At 43.9% G+C, this 16,699-nt stretch overlaps 2 protein-coding genes and 1 non-coding gene across 3 annotated transcripts; all 3 read left to right on the top strand.

The window, feature by feature from the left end:
- Positions 1–1,261: 1,261 nt before the first annotated feature.
- Positions 1,262–3,680, top strand: LOC125508755 (peroxidase 4). The gene is made up of 3 exons (XM_048673542.2): positions 1,262–1,746; positions 1,874–2,039; positions 3,109–3,680. Exons 1-3 carry the CDS (start codon positions 1,339–1,341, stop codon positions 3,498–3,500), a joined length of 966 nt encoding a protein of 321 aa, XP_048529499.2. The 5' UTR covers positions 1,262–1,338; the 3' UTR covers positions 3,501–3,680.
- A 1,498-nt stretch (positions 3,681–5,178) lies between these two features.
- Positions 5,179–5,260, top strand: TRNAS-UGA (transfer RNA serine (anticodon UGA)). The gene has a single exon. It is a non-coding gene; the product is annotated as a tRNA-Ser (tRNA).
- Positions 5,261–8,057: 2,797 nt separating this feature from the next.
- On the top strand, positions 8,058–11,758 carry LOC125508754 (uncharacterized). Its single transcript, XM_048673541.2, has 6 exons — positions 8,058–8,352; positions 8,663–8,780; positions 9,784–10,004; positions 10,114–10,311; positions 11,160–11,219; positions 11,372–11,758. Exons 2-6 carry the CDS (start codon positions 8,669–8,671, stop codon positions 11,528–11,530), a joined length of 750 nt encoding a protein of 249 aa, XP_048529498.1. The 5' UTR covers positions 8,058–8,352; positions 8,663–8,668; the 3' UTR covers positions 11,531–11,758.
- The last annotated feature ends 4,941 nt before the right edge of the window (positions 11,759–16,699 follow it).

Here is a 16,699-nt window from a genome sequence, read left to right as displayed (position 1 = left end):
CCTCCTCACCGTGCCGCCGCAGCCACCGCGGCCTCCTCGCCGCGCCACGCACCTCCATAGACCGACACACGGCCCGGAGCATCGCGCAGCCGCCCGCGAACTCCGCCACCGTCGGCACGCCTCCGGCAAGAAGAACGACGCCCAAGATGAACCAGCTCATGATACCAATTGTTGGAACCGAGGATCGACGAACGATCAGACAAGAACACGAAGAGACAAAAATTTGCCGGGCAACAAACGCCCTCCCCCGGCGACGAACGCCGAGGCCTTTTTCTCTCTAGTATTCAACTCGGCTCATACCATGTCACGCTACAAACTGAAGGCGCACACACGCACGCCACACACGCACACGCACACATACATACGCCTAACGTGGTTTACTCTATCATCGCCGCTAAGAAACTTGAAGCCGAGAAGAAGGCTGCCGAGAACACCGCTGCTGCAGCTGCTTCGGCCTGGCCTACTAGGGTGTATAACTCGTTGATCCCGCCCTTGTTTTATTTCTGTCTTAGCAGTACTAGCTATGTGCGTAGATGTTTCTATTATATGCATAGCACATGCTTACATTGTTCATAACCAATGTGTGATTAATTCTATCAATGCCATGCTCATGATTTATTCATGGATTAAGTAATCAAAAAATTGCTAATATACTCAACACATCTGATTCAGAAAAAATGCGAGCATCATATTGGTGTACGAAGCGAGTATTGGAAAGGTGTAACAGTTCCCAGGTGCCCCTACATCCTCATGAACAGTAAATTATGTATTCTTTAATTTAATTTATACTAGTATGTATAATTCACCAACTATCTTCCGTAAAAGAAACCATTGATCTAATAATCTCAGGTGTTATATATGGCATCTTCATGGAAAAGTACTTTCCTACTAAGAGCACCTTCTGATGAGAATATCCTTTTTTCCTACTAACATAAGAGATGATGAGCAGTCAGCATCATATGGTAGCTAAGCTTTATCGTCGCCTGATCGAGAAAAGGCGACGACGCCCTTTTACTTAGCCGTGTCGCCCTTTTTTGCTTTCACAGGCTCAAGTCCAAGTGTTCTCACTCACCAAAACCTGAAGCAGTGTACGTACGTGCCCTAGACAACGGTGCTTCAGTTTCAACTCAAAGTCCAGCAGAGAGTTGGTGGGAAAGATGCTGCAATCTAATCATGTTTTTTCTTTCTTTCTTTCAAGCACCACACTGCCACCACAAATAATTCATCTGTGCAAATATGCTATAAATACCCACGCCCCAGCAAGCTAGCTCAAGGCAACACACGCACGCTCAATAGTCTGCACTGCACACGCACACACAGTCGGGTGCGATCGAGAGCATGGCTGCTGGCATGAATGCTAGTGCTCTGTGCTTCGTCCTGCTAGTCGTCATGGCGGCCGGCGGGGCGTCGGCGCAGCTGTCGACGGGGTTCTACTCGAGCTCGTGCCCGGGCGCGCTGGGCGCAGTCGCGTCGGTGGTGCAGTCGGCCGTGGCGAAGGAGCCGCGCATGGGCGCGTCCATCCTCCGCCTCTTCTTCCACGACTGCTTCGTCCAGGGCTGCGACGGGTCGCTGCTCCTCGACGACACGCCGAGCTTCCAGGGGGAGAAGACGGCGATGCCCAACAACGGGTCGGTGCGAGGGTTCGAGGTCATCGACGCCATCAAGGTGGCCGTCGAGAATATCTGCCCGGGCGTCGTCTCCTGCGCCGACGTGCTCGCCATCGCCGCCAGGGACAGCGTCGTCGCCGTACGTATAGGAGCCTGCCTACTCCTACTCCCCATGCATACGTTAACGTACTTTTTAGTTCGTTAGATTATACTGTATACGTGCAACGAACGACATGCATGCTGAAACTGTGAGCATGCATGTGTAGCTGGGCGGGCCGAACTGGGCAGTGAAGGTCGGGCGGAGGGACTCGACGACGGCGAGCTTCAGCGGCGCCAACAACAACATCCCCCCGCCGACGTCGGGGCTCGCCAACCTCACGTCGCTCTTCGCGGCGCAGGGACTCTCCCAGAAGGACATGGTCGCGCTCTCCGGTGCGTACCTCCATCCATCGCTCAAAGCAATACATAATTGTTATTATTTTTGCGTAGAATAATTATTTTATTGCCATTGCATTACAACCAACTAGTCCCAAGTACTCGTCAATTTATTGACTGGTGGATGATCACTGGTGCTTAAGAATGCAGTGGGAGTACGTACCTAATCTTTCGCCAAATAAAGAGAGGGAATGTAGCACTGATGTACAGTAATTAACAAGAAGGATGGCGACAAGAATCGATTCCCATGTGGGAGAATATGAACCGTTTCACACTCTGCTTCTACTAGCTTTACTAGCTAGCTAGCTACACTGCACGATACAGCTGTAGCAGGCATGATCGCCAGCCGAACTGATAGCTAAGTTTTGACTTGAAAGCCTGGACATTGTTAATTTACTGGTGACGAGTTCAATCATCGGTGATTATTGAAATTTGAAAGTAATTACTCGTACTACCAATTAGAAGTAGTTTCCATTACTTTTTAGGCCGACGAAAAAAACTGGCATTGGCATGTGGTTGCCGGCATGGGTTTCTAGAAGAACCTCTTAGTTGTATTGCATGTTGCATGTCACAGATCTGAGGCCAGTATTCTAGCAGCCAGGCCACTTAACTTTTTCAGTGAAATGGCTGGCTCTGGCTTTAGTTGAAAGATGCCTCCCATCACATATTCACGTGTCATTGCACTTAATATTATTAAAGAAAAGATAAAGCTAGCGGTATATCTCGGCTAGTGCTTTATCTATAGAACGGGGCGAGAGCCCATTTTAAGAGAAGAATAAAGCCGGCATCCCATATATCCAACTTGATTATAAATTAATGACAACCACACATGCATATGATTCCTTCTACTCTGTTCCATCACCGACTCAAATTCCCTTTTCTTTCTTCCATTCTTTTTAGAGAATATACACACTTAGTTGCAAAGTAAGTGATAATTGAGTAAAAGTGCCAAAACGTTCCTTTGGGAAAAAAGGGCCCAAACGTTCCCTTTATTTTAAAAGGGGAAACTGAAGTATCCCTCATCACAAATTCTGTTTTCTCTGATTACATGGATGTACCTACGCAGGATCTCACACCATAGGCCAAGCTCGCTGCACGAACTTCCGAGCACACATCTACAACGAGACTGACATCGACAGCGGCTTCGCCGGGACCCGCCAATCGGGGTGTCCTCCTAACTCCGGCTCCGGCGACAACAACCTAGCACCGCTGGACCTCCAGACCCCGATCGCCTTTGAGAACAACTACTACAAGAACCTGGTTGCCAAGAAGGGGCTCCTGCACTCCGACCAGGAGCTCTTCAACGGTGGGGCCACTGACCCCCTGGTCCAGTACTATGCTAGCAGCCAGAGCGCTTTCTTCGCAGACTTCGTGGCAGGCATGATCAAGATGGGAGATATCTCGCCGCTCATAGGGAACAATGGAGAGATCAGGAAGAACTGCAGGAAGAGTAACTAAAATAACTATTACGATCAAGGTGATACAACGTATGTATTGAGAGATCCACGTTTTGTTGAAAGTTTGTGGTTCCACCTTGTTTTTTTATTTTTTTGTGCTTCCACAATTGTGAAATTAATATGTACTCAGTGATACGTCCGTTCATTGAATAATTCGACAATATATGAACCGTTTGTGTCATTGTGTGTTGCATCATTTCTACATTTCACATGTAGTACTTACGAGAGAATAGATGATTGGAAGACAAGTCATATAAAGCTCTTTCTCCCGACGTCACCAGCAAGCTCGTGATTCGCCTCCCCTTAGCTTACCGCTCCGGCGACCAGTGACGGGGAGGGGAATCCTGATGCCTCCGTTTCAGTTAGTAGTCTAGGTTAGGTTTTTGTAGTCCTTGCAGGTGTGGCGCTCGGCGGATGTCAGCGATTCTTCTTCGAGTTTATCATCTAGGCTCGGATCCTTCTCGAGTTGGCGTAGCCGATGGAGCTCTGTCGTAGATTCATATGGTCTCCTTGGGGTGGTGAGGTTAGGGTTTCTCGTCATGTGACGAGATTTGGTGTTAGTTGCTTCAAATATATGCAAGGGTTTAACGGTGATCACTGTGGCTTCATGGCTTCAGGGTGCTTGTACTTAGGGGCACATCCACGAAGACTTTCCGGCTGTCGTCGAAAAGGTCAAGTCTGCTCCGATTACGGAGCAGCCACAACGGTTTGTCGGTGACTCGTCCTGACGGCAGTAGTGCTTGTTCGGTGGTCTCGAAATCTTGATGTAATTTTTATTACGTTCGAGCTGGTAAACTTTTGTATTAGGTTGATGCTTCTCACAATAAGAAAAGGCATTAAAATAAGGGCATATAACCATAGATGGAACAAGTTAACCTGACGTACCGTAAAAAAGCGGAATTGAACGGTCTAAAATCCTAGCTAGAGTCTAGCAGTGGGAGGGTGCGTCCCATCCGTGTGTCGTCAGTGCAGCATGTCCTACTTTTTTTTTTTCCTTTTATGCTTTTGAGGGATGCAGCAAGTCCAACATCCTAGCTACTCCGACACGAGGTTACATATATGGTCATCAGTTATCTACTCAATGCCGGTTAGTTACGCTAAAGGCAACGTCGATGTCGATGATGCGCAGGTGCAGGTGCAGGTGCTTTTCTCAATTAGCCACCAAACGATGATTTGATTGCGACGAACTAACAATATTTGTCGGCCACAGTCAAGAAATGTATGCATGTTTATGCATGTTCTTTGTCCTCGGATAGCTTACCACCCATATGCGCCAAGTGGTAATATATGTACATATTTATATAATACATATTTCTAACGGCCGGGGTTGCTTTTTCCACGATGACCGCTGTCGGCCTGGGTATGTTGACACTTACCTATGTACCAGAAAGATTACATAGCAGATTAAGCTTTGGAGCAAATCGTGCCTGACATGAACGTGCAGAACAGCGAAGGGATTAGAACTGCATGTGTAACATTAAAGGGAACATTAGCATTAACATCAACATCAACATCAACGTGGCTGCAACTGTAGCATTTCTATTTAAACGACGCGAAGTCGCGTAAGGAATCGGCAATGTTTCTCGTCGGCTCAGGGTTGCAGTCGGCGTTGATAGTTTCATGCTACGTGATATTTTCCTCTTGAATAGATACTATGTTATGAACAACAGAACGACAAAGTCGATATGTCCGAGTGGTTAAGGAGACAGACTTGAAATCTGTTGGGCTACGCCCGCGCAGGTTCGATCCCTGCTGTCGACGAATTTTTTTTCCCCTTTGCGCTCCCCCCCTTTTCTCCAGTCAAATACCAGCAAAAGAGGTCATTTGTGCTGTTATATTTTTTTATGCATATAGTTATATTAATTTTCTTTAGTTTTTAAACAACGTCCGGCCTTCCATTTTCTTCAACAAACAGGCTGGTGCTAAAGATATCGGTTCTGTAGTTAACTCGCTCTCACGACCTTGACTCGCCAACTTCTCTGGTACTTAATGTTGCTTTCTTGTCTTTCGATTCCTATTCATCTGATGCGTTGATGCTTCAGAAGAAGCTTTGGCACTGACACCTTACTTTCTCTTGTATAGGGTTTTAACAGATAAACTATGTTTCACTACTTTATGCAGTCAAACAACAGGAAGAAACGCGCAGATACGATCCTTGTTGTCGACGATTTTTCCCCTTTGCGCTCCCATTCCCCTTTTCTCCAGTCAAATACTAACAAAAGAGGTCATGTGTGCTGTTACATTCTTTTTATATTTTCTATACATATAGTTATATTAAATTTCTTTAGTTTTTAAACAGCGTCCAACCTTCCATTTTCTAACAACGTACAACCTTCCATTTTCTTCAGCAAATGGGGTGGTGCTAAAGATGTTGGTTCTGTAGTTAACTCGCTCTCACGACCTTGACTCGCCAACTTCTTCGGTACTTAATGTTGCTTTCCTGTCTTTCAATTTCTATTCATCTGATGTGTTGAAGCTTGGGAAGAAGCTTTGGAATTGACACCTTACTTTTTTTCATATATGGTTTTAACAGATAAACTATGTTACACTATTTTATGCAATCAAACAACAGGAAGAAAATTGCACTATAAGTCTTATGAAACAACAGATTATCCGCCGTAACCAAAACATTTGTGCCTCCACATCAGAAGCAATTAGTGATGGCTAAAGAAAGAGATTTTCAATATATGTGAATCAGGAAAGATACACGTTGTACGAAGAATTGAATTCTCTAGTTACCAAAAGCGCACCGTTGCATTGTGCATGCTTGCATATGGCACGACCGTTGATTCGTAGGACAAGTACGTCCGGATGTTTGAGAGCGCATGCATAGACGCCAAGATTAGATTTGTGACTGCGGTGGTCGAGGTGTTTGGACCTCTGTACTTGAGAGAACCACTGTCACAGACAATGCAAAGGTCCACTCTCGAAAGTAGAGGTTGCCCAGGTATGCTTGAATCTATTGATTGCATGCACCGGAGATGGAACATCAGCCCATATGCTTCATGAGGTCAATATCAGGACCATGTTAACAAACATACCATCTTTTTTAAGCAAGTTGCATCACAAGATCTTTGAACTTGGCATGTTTTCTTTGGCATGCCCGGGTCTCACAGTGATATCAACGTGCTGCAGCGGTCTCAATTATTTGATAGGTTGACCGAAGGAAAAGCTTTTTCGTGCAACTATACCATCAATGTTCATGACTACAACATGAGCTACTATCTCGTTGATGGTATATATCCTTCCTTGGCAACCTTCGTTAAGACTATCTCTGACCCATTTAGTCAGAAAATAGCTCATTTTGTCCAAAGACAAGAATGAGCTAAAAAAGGATGTGAAGAAGGCATTTAGAGTGATCCAAGCCTTCTTTGCAGTTGTTTGAGGACCTGCAAAAACATGGGATCCGAAGATCTTGTTGGAGGTGATGAATGTTGTGTCCCCCTGCATAACATGATCATGGAAGATGAGAGTGAAGATCATGTCAGAGGTTTGGAATTTGAGAACATAGATGGTCCTATCTAACTTTCACATTAGAATCGTACCACATTTAAGGAGTTTGTCAAAATGGATCAACAAATTTGACATAGAGTAACTCGGGAGTACCTCAAGGAAGATCCGATTAAGCACATGTGGCTACTTAAACGGGAGAACTAAAACATATGTGCGAGTTAAACTTAAATTTGAACTATTTTATTTCAAAACTTAAACTTAGTTGGATTGTAATATTACATTTGAACTAGCATCACATTTGAATATTTTCACTCTTTGAATATTTTATGTTGTTATTTTGAAAAAAATTCACAAATACAAAAATTTTGTATATCTTTCATGGATAGAAGAGTATAACAAATTACAAGGTCTCCGACACTAGATCAAAATGGAGTCGAGAGAGAGAGAGAGAGAGAGAGAGAGAGAGAGAGAGAGAGAGAGAGAGAGAGAGAGAGAGAGAGAGAGAGAGAGGCTAGGGTTACAAACTACCACATGCGGACTACTCGCTAATGATGTTGGCCAGGCCAAAAACACCTGCTTGCACCCATAGTCGAACTTCATCCTTGATGAACTGTAAGAGGTGGCTCAAGGAGGGCCGTAGAGCATCGAAGACGCACCCAAGAGATTCCATGCTGTCAAAAGAAAGAGGGAAGAGAATCCTTTGCAGCAAGTGATGGAAGATGACGTGGCCAGAGCATCAAAGCCACCACTTGAGTAAGAAGGCGTCTGGGTGGGACGGAGCGATAGTAGAGCCACACCACGCAAGAACTTCATGCCAAAGCTGGCGAGAGAAGGAGCATCCAACGAGGAGGTGTTGCATGCTCTCCTTTTCTTAGTCGAGAGAAGATAACTATCAACGTGAGGATTGGCGCGCGAGTCTTTCCGTAGTCCAACATCGATCCATGACACAATTATTTTGAATGTTGCGGACTTAAAAAAACAGAGAGAAATATTCGAGTCAAATCTGAACTAGTCCATACGCAAATATTGCGTCTCTTTTAAGGATTTGCGTTGGAGATGCCCTGAATGGCCCTTCAAAGAAAATGCCCTCAATGGCGCTAGCGGGCAAACGTTCGTTCTAAACGCCCATGTTCTGGATTTGGGTGCTGCTCCAGCCTCCAGAGACCAAAGTCGGAGTAGGCGCTAGATAGAAGACCTGCACGAACTCATACCGTCTACGCAATCTTCTGGAAAAAAAACGAAAACGAAACGTCGGCGCAACGGACAACGGACTTCGACTCGGAGAAAGCAATCACGCTGTAGTTTCAAGACGAACTTCTTTCTTAAAATCGAGCAGGAGCAATCGCCGAACCACGCCCGCTGCCTCAGTCCGACCACGGCCCGCTCCTCGATTTCGCAAGGTGAGCTTTTCGTTCCCCTTCCCCTCACTTCTTGATCCCCAATCTGGTGAGATCACGCGCGCGGTAGTTCCCCTCCCCTGTCTCGATTTCTCCCCTGATCCGCCGCCCCCTCCCGTCGCTTTCCTTCCGTCGATTTGTGTTCGATCGCTTCCGTCGAGCGAATCATCGCCTTGGTTTTTGCGATTTCAGGATTTGGGTGCTGCTCCAGAGACAAAATTGTTGGCCCCTCAATTTTTTTTTCTGTTGTTTCCGGAGAGTAAAATCGATTGGGTTGCTATAAGCAGCATGTGATGATTCGCTTTTATGGCAGGTGAACATGCGCACGATGGGTTTGGGATTGGGAGCGCCGTTCTTCCTCCTCGTCCTCCTCTTGCTGGCCGCTGGCACTGGAGCTGTGCCGCAGGACAAGAGGGTTCGCAGGAATTATGGTATATACTCGGTGCTTCCTCCTCTTACAGTACTTCCTTGCTAGTCGCTACTGTACCTAAGAAGTAATCTAAATGCTACGCAAATTTTCTGGAAAAACTGACAAGCTTGACACAAAGTTTCAAGACCGAATTCAATTCACAGCTCCACAAACAAAAAGGACTAATCTGACTGTGAAATAGTTCAAATTTGAGGTGAATAATAATATATGTTTTGCAGTATTGCACTATTGAGTTTGTATCTACAGTCTGATTGTTTTTCTTTATCTATTTACCGAGTTTCGCAATGAAATTTCAGGGCATTGTAGATGCATCTTATATCAATGTTGTTGAAAAAAATTCAGGTCTTTTTGTGACTATTAGATGTAGTTTTAAGAGGAGAAAGAACTGGATATTTTCTCTCTCTTAACGGCCTTCCTGTGCTGCTAAATCTTATTCAAGTTCATCTTCATAAAATTAGTACCTCCAATATGCAAATTGGAGAACAAATTCTAGTTTTTCTGCAATGAAAATATCGTCTTTTGATGTATATCTTGGTCCAGTTATAGTATTGGAATACATAACATTATATGTGCAGCTGATGTATTTGGTTTAAATTGGAATTGAAGTTGAAGTTTACGATGTCATGTTGCTATCTTCTTATGACTTGGGCATCGATTATTTTGTCACACCGTCCATCTGTTGGCATCAAGCCGGTTAGATTGTGTCAACATGACCTGAATATCATTTTATTTTTCTTTCTGATTTCTGAATAGCGCGTGTCTGTATAAGATGGATTACCATTTTTGACATATAGATAGATTCAGGATAACCAACTTCCTTGTTTTAACACCATTAACTTCTGGAATATGGAATATGTGTTTTACTGTTTTGTATGCTTTATACGACAATTAGTTCATGTCCCTAGTTCAAGGCCTAGCTGGGGAATTCACGTGCACAAAGATTCTCTTCCTTGTGTTTGCCATTGTTCTTAATTGGTGATACTATCTGCATTATTTGGTCTCAGTTCTTCTCGATCTCAATACAATCGAGATCCGCCCAAATGACAAGGAGGAAATTGCCTCTAGCAAAATTCCTGTCTCTGGTGAGAGTGGCAGCACAGTATGCTCAACTTGTGAGAATTTGACAAATAAAGCTGTCAGTTATCTTAGTGATAAACAAACACAAGATGAGATCATGGAGATTCTTCATGGTGCCTGTTCTCAGACATTCTCCTTAGAACAGAAGGTACACCACTTTTATATTGCTTCACCAAATGCTACATGCTCAAAAGATACCCCTTGAACAGCAGTAGGGTATGACCTGTTGTTTGCATGAACTCTTTCTATCTCTGCAGTGCCTTGAGATGGTGGACTCGTATGCAACTCTTCTCTTCGCCAAGATCACTGAAATCAAGCCAGACGAGTTCTGCAAACAGTATGGCCTCTGTAGGGACGTATCTTTTCTGTCTGTTGCGAAAAGTGAAAGCACTTGCACATTTTGCCGCCACCTCGTCGATGAAGTTCTCTCGAAAATGAGAGATCCTGACGCTCAGGTAACTAATCTGCTTCATTGACATAAGGGATAAGTATATTTTTCGTCCCTCAACTTTTTTGATAGTATAGAAATGGTCCCTCAACTGTAAAACCAGTAAATCTTAGTCCCTCAATATTCAAAACCGGATAAGTTTAGTCCCTCAACTTTTAATACCGGATAAGTTTAGTCCCTTCGGGTGGTTTTCCGCCGACGTGAAGTGGTTTTGACTCTGCGCGGTGGCTATCGGCCATGACGCCACCCCTTCCGGCCGAAGCAGCGCCCAACACACGGTCATTCTCCTGTACAAAGGTAGCCTCGTACTAGCTCGCTCGTGTATAAAGCAAGCTCTCCCTGATGCGCTTCTGGCTTAGGCCGTTGATTTTTTTTCCCGTTTTCTTCTCATTCAGTTAGCAGGGCACGAGCTCACTATTTTCTGTCGAGGCCGTGTGAGTCGAGTCCGGCAGCTGCATCCATGTCGTTCCATGTCGCTGCAAGTGTCTAGCAGCACGTCAAGTTGTTTGCTGCACAAACTACTCAAGTGCTGATGTTCACATCAGAGTGCACCTGAGCGTGTGAGTTGAGAGCTAACACTGGCCGGTGCTTTTGGCCCGAGAGGAATCAGCTTAGATCAATTAACGTGCATACGTAAGCTAGTTGTCTGCACAAAACCACCAAAAACAACACGTGGGACTAAACTTATCCGGTTTTAAAAGTAGAGGGACTAAGTTTTGTTGGTTTTGAAGTTAAGGGATCATTTCTCTACTTTCAAAAGAATTGAGGGATGAAAAATATACTTTTCCCTTGACATAATCGGTGTCCTGACCTGATCTTTTCCGTCTCTTAACATTTGCCTTGTGATATCTGTAGTTTGAGATACTTCAACTTCTCATCAAGGAGTGCAACAAGGTTAAAGGTCATGTGCAGGAGGTAAGCTTTTTTTCACTTATATATATGGTCTATGACTCCCTAGATTTTCTCTACGCTATCGTGCAATTTGTCGGATTCTGTGCATCAAGGAGCCATTGTCTGCTCCTTGATCGTGTGCAATAATGACATGGTTTGTTGCTCTCTATCGGCAGTGCAAGAGAATGGTTCTGGAATACGTTCCCCTCATCCTGGTCAACGGCGAGAAGCTCCTCGAGAAGAAGGATGTATGCACTCTTATGCAAGCCTGTGACGCCAGCAAAACGAGAGCCGGCGGATCGTTCTTCGATGGGGAACTGAGGAGCGATGCTTGATGACAGAAACACACATCACTTGTAGGGATGGTGGAAACAGGGTGATGAGGTGATTGTTGTACATATAAGTTGGCTCTGTTCTTTGAAACGTCCTTATACTAGCATTAGGGAGAGGTACGAAGAGATTGCGCAACACTCTGTCAAGTTATTGTGTATGAGCTCGTGCTACTACTACTATCTATAAAAAACAATGAAGGTCATACCTTCTGTTGATTGAATTTTAATTTACATCCAGAGGTCTGAAAGAAGTTAGATATGGTAAGTTACAGATGCTCTCCTTGCAAAGATCGGCTGCTAGCAGTGAAATTTTTAAACAGAAGGATTTGCAACATTTTTCATCCGAACCTTGACGACAGGATTGGCCGTAGTTCCACATTCGCCATGTGAGATAAATCTTTACAATTACTAGTAAGTAGATTGGGTACTTATTTGCACGATCTAGCATGTTGCGAGAGCCCGGTTGTCACGCTTGGACGGGAATTCTTCGTATGGACATTGAAATCCTCTTGGGTAGGGTGTATTTAGTTCGAGGGACAAGCGGGTGATTATGGGCGCCCGCACGAGCCAAAGTAGCCCTACGATATTGTAGGGCTACTTTCTTTTTTACGCTCAAAAAAAAGTAGCCCTACGATAAACAGAAGAGATAACCTAGCAACCAAATACACTCGAAGTGACACATTTGAGGTGATAGGTTTGTCTATCCGAAACACGGATATCCCTGCCTCAATAAAATGATAACCCAACAACCAAACACACCTAAGTGACACATTTGAGGTGATATGTTGACCGCAGTGGAAATCTCTATTTGGATTGGTAGAGAAGCGTTTCAAAACTTGCATGATAACAGAAAAAGGGAATGTCAACTAGATACAGAGCAAAAAACTTGGCAATATACATAGTTTGACTATTTGATAGAAAATTTGGCAATATGTATATGGTAAAGAGCCTACATCAATTTTCCGTACATGACTATTTCATAAAAAAAATTAGCAATATGTGTATGGTAAACAGCCTACATCAATTTTCTGCACATGACTATTTCATAGTTTGACTTAAACTAGCACAATATGTGTATGGTAAACAGCCTACATCAATTTTCTGCACATGACTATTTCATAGTTGCAACGGGAAAATTGATGTTTTGTGCAAGCATAATGTCTCACAGCACCGGATTCACTATGAAGAACATGCTGCAACGCAACATCCTTCTACAAAATGAATATAAAAAAATATGATGCAATTTAGCCTTGTTAATATTTTCTTTGTTGGGCATAATCTTCCACTGATTTCATTTAAGTATAATCCTTCCTTTAATTACTATGAGGTTCTCACCCGTTTTAGTCGGGAAGCAAATCCTTTCTTTTCTAATTTAGCATCCCCAACACATTGAAGTCTATAGATCCTTTCTTTTAATTATCCTACCTTTTTTTACCTCAAATCCTTTCTTTAATTAGCCTCATCTATTTGAATATTCTACTTATTAAGACCACAATATTTCTTTTAATTATTTTATCGGTTTACTCATAATCCTTTCTTTAATTAGCCACATCTATTTAAATATTTTATTTAAGCCCACAAGCCTTCCTTTAATTAGCTATTCGCTTAATTAACTCGCCCTAAACACGAGGACTGCCACTTGTATATTTAGAACGAGTTGGGATTAGCTCGCCCTAAACACGAGGACTGCCACTTGTATATTTAGCGCGAGTTGGGATTAGTAAATGTTAATGGTGCATAGGTCGTTGCCACGTCAAAGATCCAGACAGGAGGTCATGTGTTCAATTCCAACAATGTTGATTTATTTTGACCCAATTATTTTTCGCGGTCTCTTTGAAAGCCCATAAAAGGCACATCAACATATAAGTACCTGGCCCAGGCCGCTTAGCATGTGTACGAGCCAAACGAAAAGGACTAAACCAAACCAAGAATACCTATTCACTTTAATAGTAGGTATATAGATATAGATATAGATACAGATAGATATAGATATAGTTTGTTTTTGTCGACATTCAAATCCATCTAATGATGATCTTCTTATTATTCTACTGCCTCGGCTTACCATGCCCAATTTGTGGGGATGACCTTATCAATGCTTAAGTCGGTGACTGGGAGACTTAAGCCCCTCCCTAGGGCAAGTTCTGTGTGTGCTTGATCATCCAAAATATAGTTTGGATTGTTGGCCGCTTGGAGAACCGAGGATGGACTAATTGTGAAATATGCAAGCTTTGCAGGTGTGTCCCTGAGATGACGGCGCATATTATTATTTTTTCAATGCTAGCACTGCATAAGAATTTGAAACGTGATCTTTGATTGGCTTGGCCACAACGAACTAAACCCCGAAACTTGGCACGGCCTTACCTCGGTTAAGGAATGATGGATGGAGGTAATCCCAAGGGGAAGGCCATTATGTTCCTTCTAATGTTGGTCTCATGGGTGATTTGGAATGAGGACAACTATCGAGTTTTTAGGAAGACTCTGACCATGACAACGATTATTTTCTCCTACATCAAAAGAGAGGTGGCCTTATGTTCCATCATGGGCGCCAAACTTTTAGGGGCTATTACTCTGTGAAAGTACTTCTTGTTTTCCTCCTTTGGGACTGCGGCCTCACCTTGTACATACTTCCTCACTTAATGAATCGAAAATGGCAAAGGTTTCGCCATCTTTTCAAAGATAAAAAAATCCTTCTCATCTCTTTGCATTTACAGAAATCTCAATGATCTTCTTAGCGTCCACATAGAAATAGTTATTTGTATGGATTGATGCTTCACAAAAGGATATAGAAACCACTGCATCTTTCTTGAGGAAAAGAAATACTCCAGTTATTTGTCAATCGCCTAAAAAAAGCAAAAAATATTTATTTACCAAGATTTCTTATTATCACTTGATCTAAAGCATAAATACACGATTAATTATGGCATTTCCAAATACCATATAGTCTAAAATATGAGTGCTCGTGGTAAAATTTCAGTGATTGGTTCAAGTGCGCCGCTCCTCCCGTGGATGTTTCTGTCAGGTTTCTGGCAAGCTACCTGTCCTCCTTACAGTCCATTGTGACCTGCCCTGATGTTGATTATGCCAAAGGAAAATCCCCGGTTCACTTCTGCTTCCCCTTACTGCTCGAACATGTGATAATACCCCCATTCATATTGTTCCATGGTCACCGATGGATAGGATTGTACCCCCATTCATATTGCTACTAGGCGTGTAAAACTAAACACGAATGGTTCTATTTTGGATGGGATTGTGGTACTGGTATGCTTCTTCGAGACCACATCGGAGGCATTGTTTTCAGTCCTGTAGACATTTGTTTTCATGCAATGATGTGTTGGAAGCTGAGATTCTAGCTATCCAGGAGGGACTCATGCTAGCTCTACGATGGAGCAATCTGCCAATCGACATTGAAAGTGACATCCTGGAGGCAGTAAACAAGTTGACGGGTGGAGAAACAAATAGATCAAAATACGTCTTGTTAGAGAAATCAAAGAAAGCATGTCGGAATATAGTTCTTTTGTTACTCATATCCGCCGCAGTTGTAAGGCCAACTCCATTGCGCGACTCTATCCTGTCCGCCCTCGTTCATTTGGGATAAAACGGACGAATAGCGCGGCCCAGCGCATGGTCTTAAATGGACAAATGTCTGGATTCCGTCCGTTTTCGACCCATCCCCGGCCCAAACTTGCGCTCGGTTTGGGGTGAAACGGACGCGCGCGGACGGCCTGGATGCACGCCCTTGTCCCCCCATGGCCCGCCTGTCGGGGACACTAGCAGTCCCTCCGCTCCCAACGCTTCCACCCTCTCTCTCCCGCCCTGCCTCGCCGCCGCCGCCGCCGCTATTCTCCGGCCGCCTCCTCACCGCGCAGCCCCCGGCCGTCCCTACCAAACCACGTCTCGACATGGCCGCCACCACTCCCGCGCCTTGGCCGTAGTTTTGGTCATCGGTCGAAGGTTTGGCCGTCGCCGTCTTTGCCGGTCGCAGAGGGGACAGGACCGCCGGCGACGCACCACGGCGTCCTCGGCAGCTTCCGACGAGAGCTCCACAACGGCCAGTAGCCGGCCGGCAACCACCCCTGTTGCGTCGAGGCGATCATCGCGGCCTCTTCGCCACCACGCCCGCAAGGTGTTCGGCATTTTGCCCACAAATGTATGGACAGTGGAGACGAGTTTTTCTTTCATCACTTCCTTTGTTCATCGGACGATTCGTCGTCGGATGATGACACTTGTAGAAAAAAGGTCAAACGTGAAGCACATTAGTGCCGGTTTGAATTTGAGCCGGCACTAATTGTACCATTAGTGCCGGTTCGAACGGCTATGCATTAATGCCGGTTCGTGTTGAACCTTTAGTACCGGTTCGTGCCACGAACCGGTACTAAAGGGGTGATGGCAGGCTGGCGTCAGGCCGGGGCCCCACGATCACCTTTAGTACCGGTTCATGTCACAAACCGGTACTAAAGGGCTAACCTTTAGTACCGGTTTGTGCCACGAACCGGTACTAAAGGGGTCTGACCTATAGTACCGGTTTGTGACACAAACCGACACTATAGGGCAATTTTCAAACTCTACCCCCCCCCAACCCCCCGTGTGTCGCCATTTCAGTTCTGAAAAAATCAAAAGAAAATGATAAAAATTTCAAAAAATAAAATCCTTCGAGAGGTAGTTATATTACTACATCTACTAGTTAGGAAAATTTGAAAACTTAAATTTGGACATGTTTTGCAAAAAGTGTAGGGAAAATGTAAAACGGCTATAACTTTTGCATACGATGTCGGAAAAAAACGTATAATATATCAAAAAATTCAGCACGAAAATCCGCATCCGGTGGAGACCGCCTACGGCTTGTTTGGAATCTTTTAGAATTCTCAAATTCCAAAAGGAAAAAAGATATGGTCAAATTTCAGTTTTTTTAAAAAAATTTGGTTAAATCTGGTCAAACTACTTATTCAAGAAGTATTAATGTTACTACATAATTATTCAAGAATATTAGTGTTAGTAAATAATTATTTCAATTTTTTGAATTTTGGTCAAATCTGGTCAAACTATGGTCAAACTGTGGTCAAACTATGGTCAAACTTATTCAAGAAATATTAGCGTTACTAAATAATTACTATTTTTTTAGAATAATAGTTTCAAACTCAAACGGTGAAATGTGTGACTTCATGCTCAAGCTAA

Source organism: Triticum urartu, chromosome 5A, assembly GCF_056163025.1.
Source record: "Triticum urartu cultivar PI428250 chromosome 5A, HENAU_Tu73, whole genome shotgun sequence".
Classification (NCBI taxonomy): domain Eukaryota; kingdom Viridiplantae; phylum Streptophyta; class Magnoliopsida; order Poales; family Poaceae; genus Triticum; species Triticum urartu.
The sequence above is the reverse complement of the archived record's forward strand: the minus strand, read 5'-3'. Positions and strand labels throughout refer to the sequence as shown.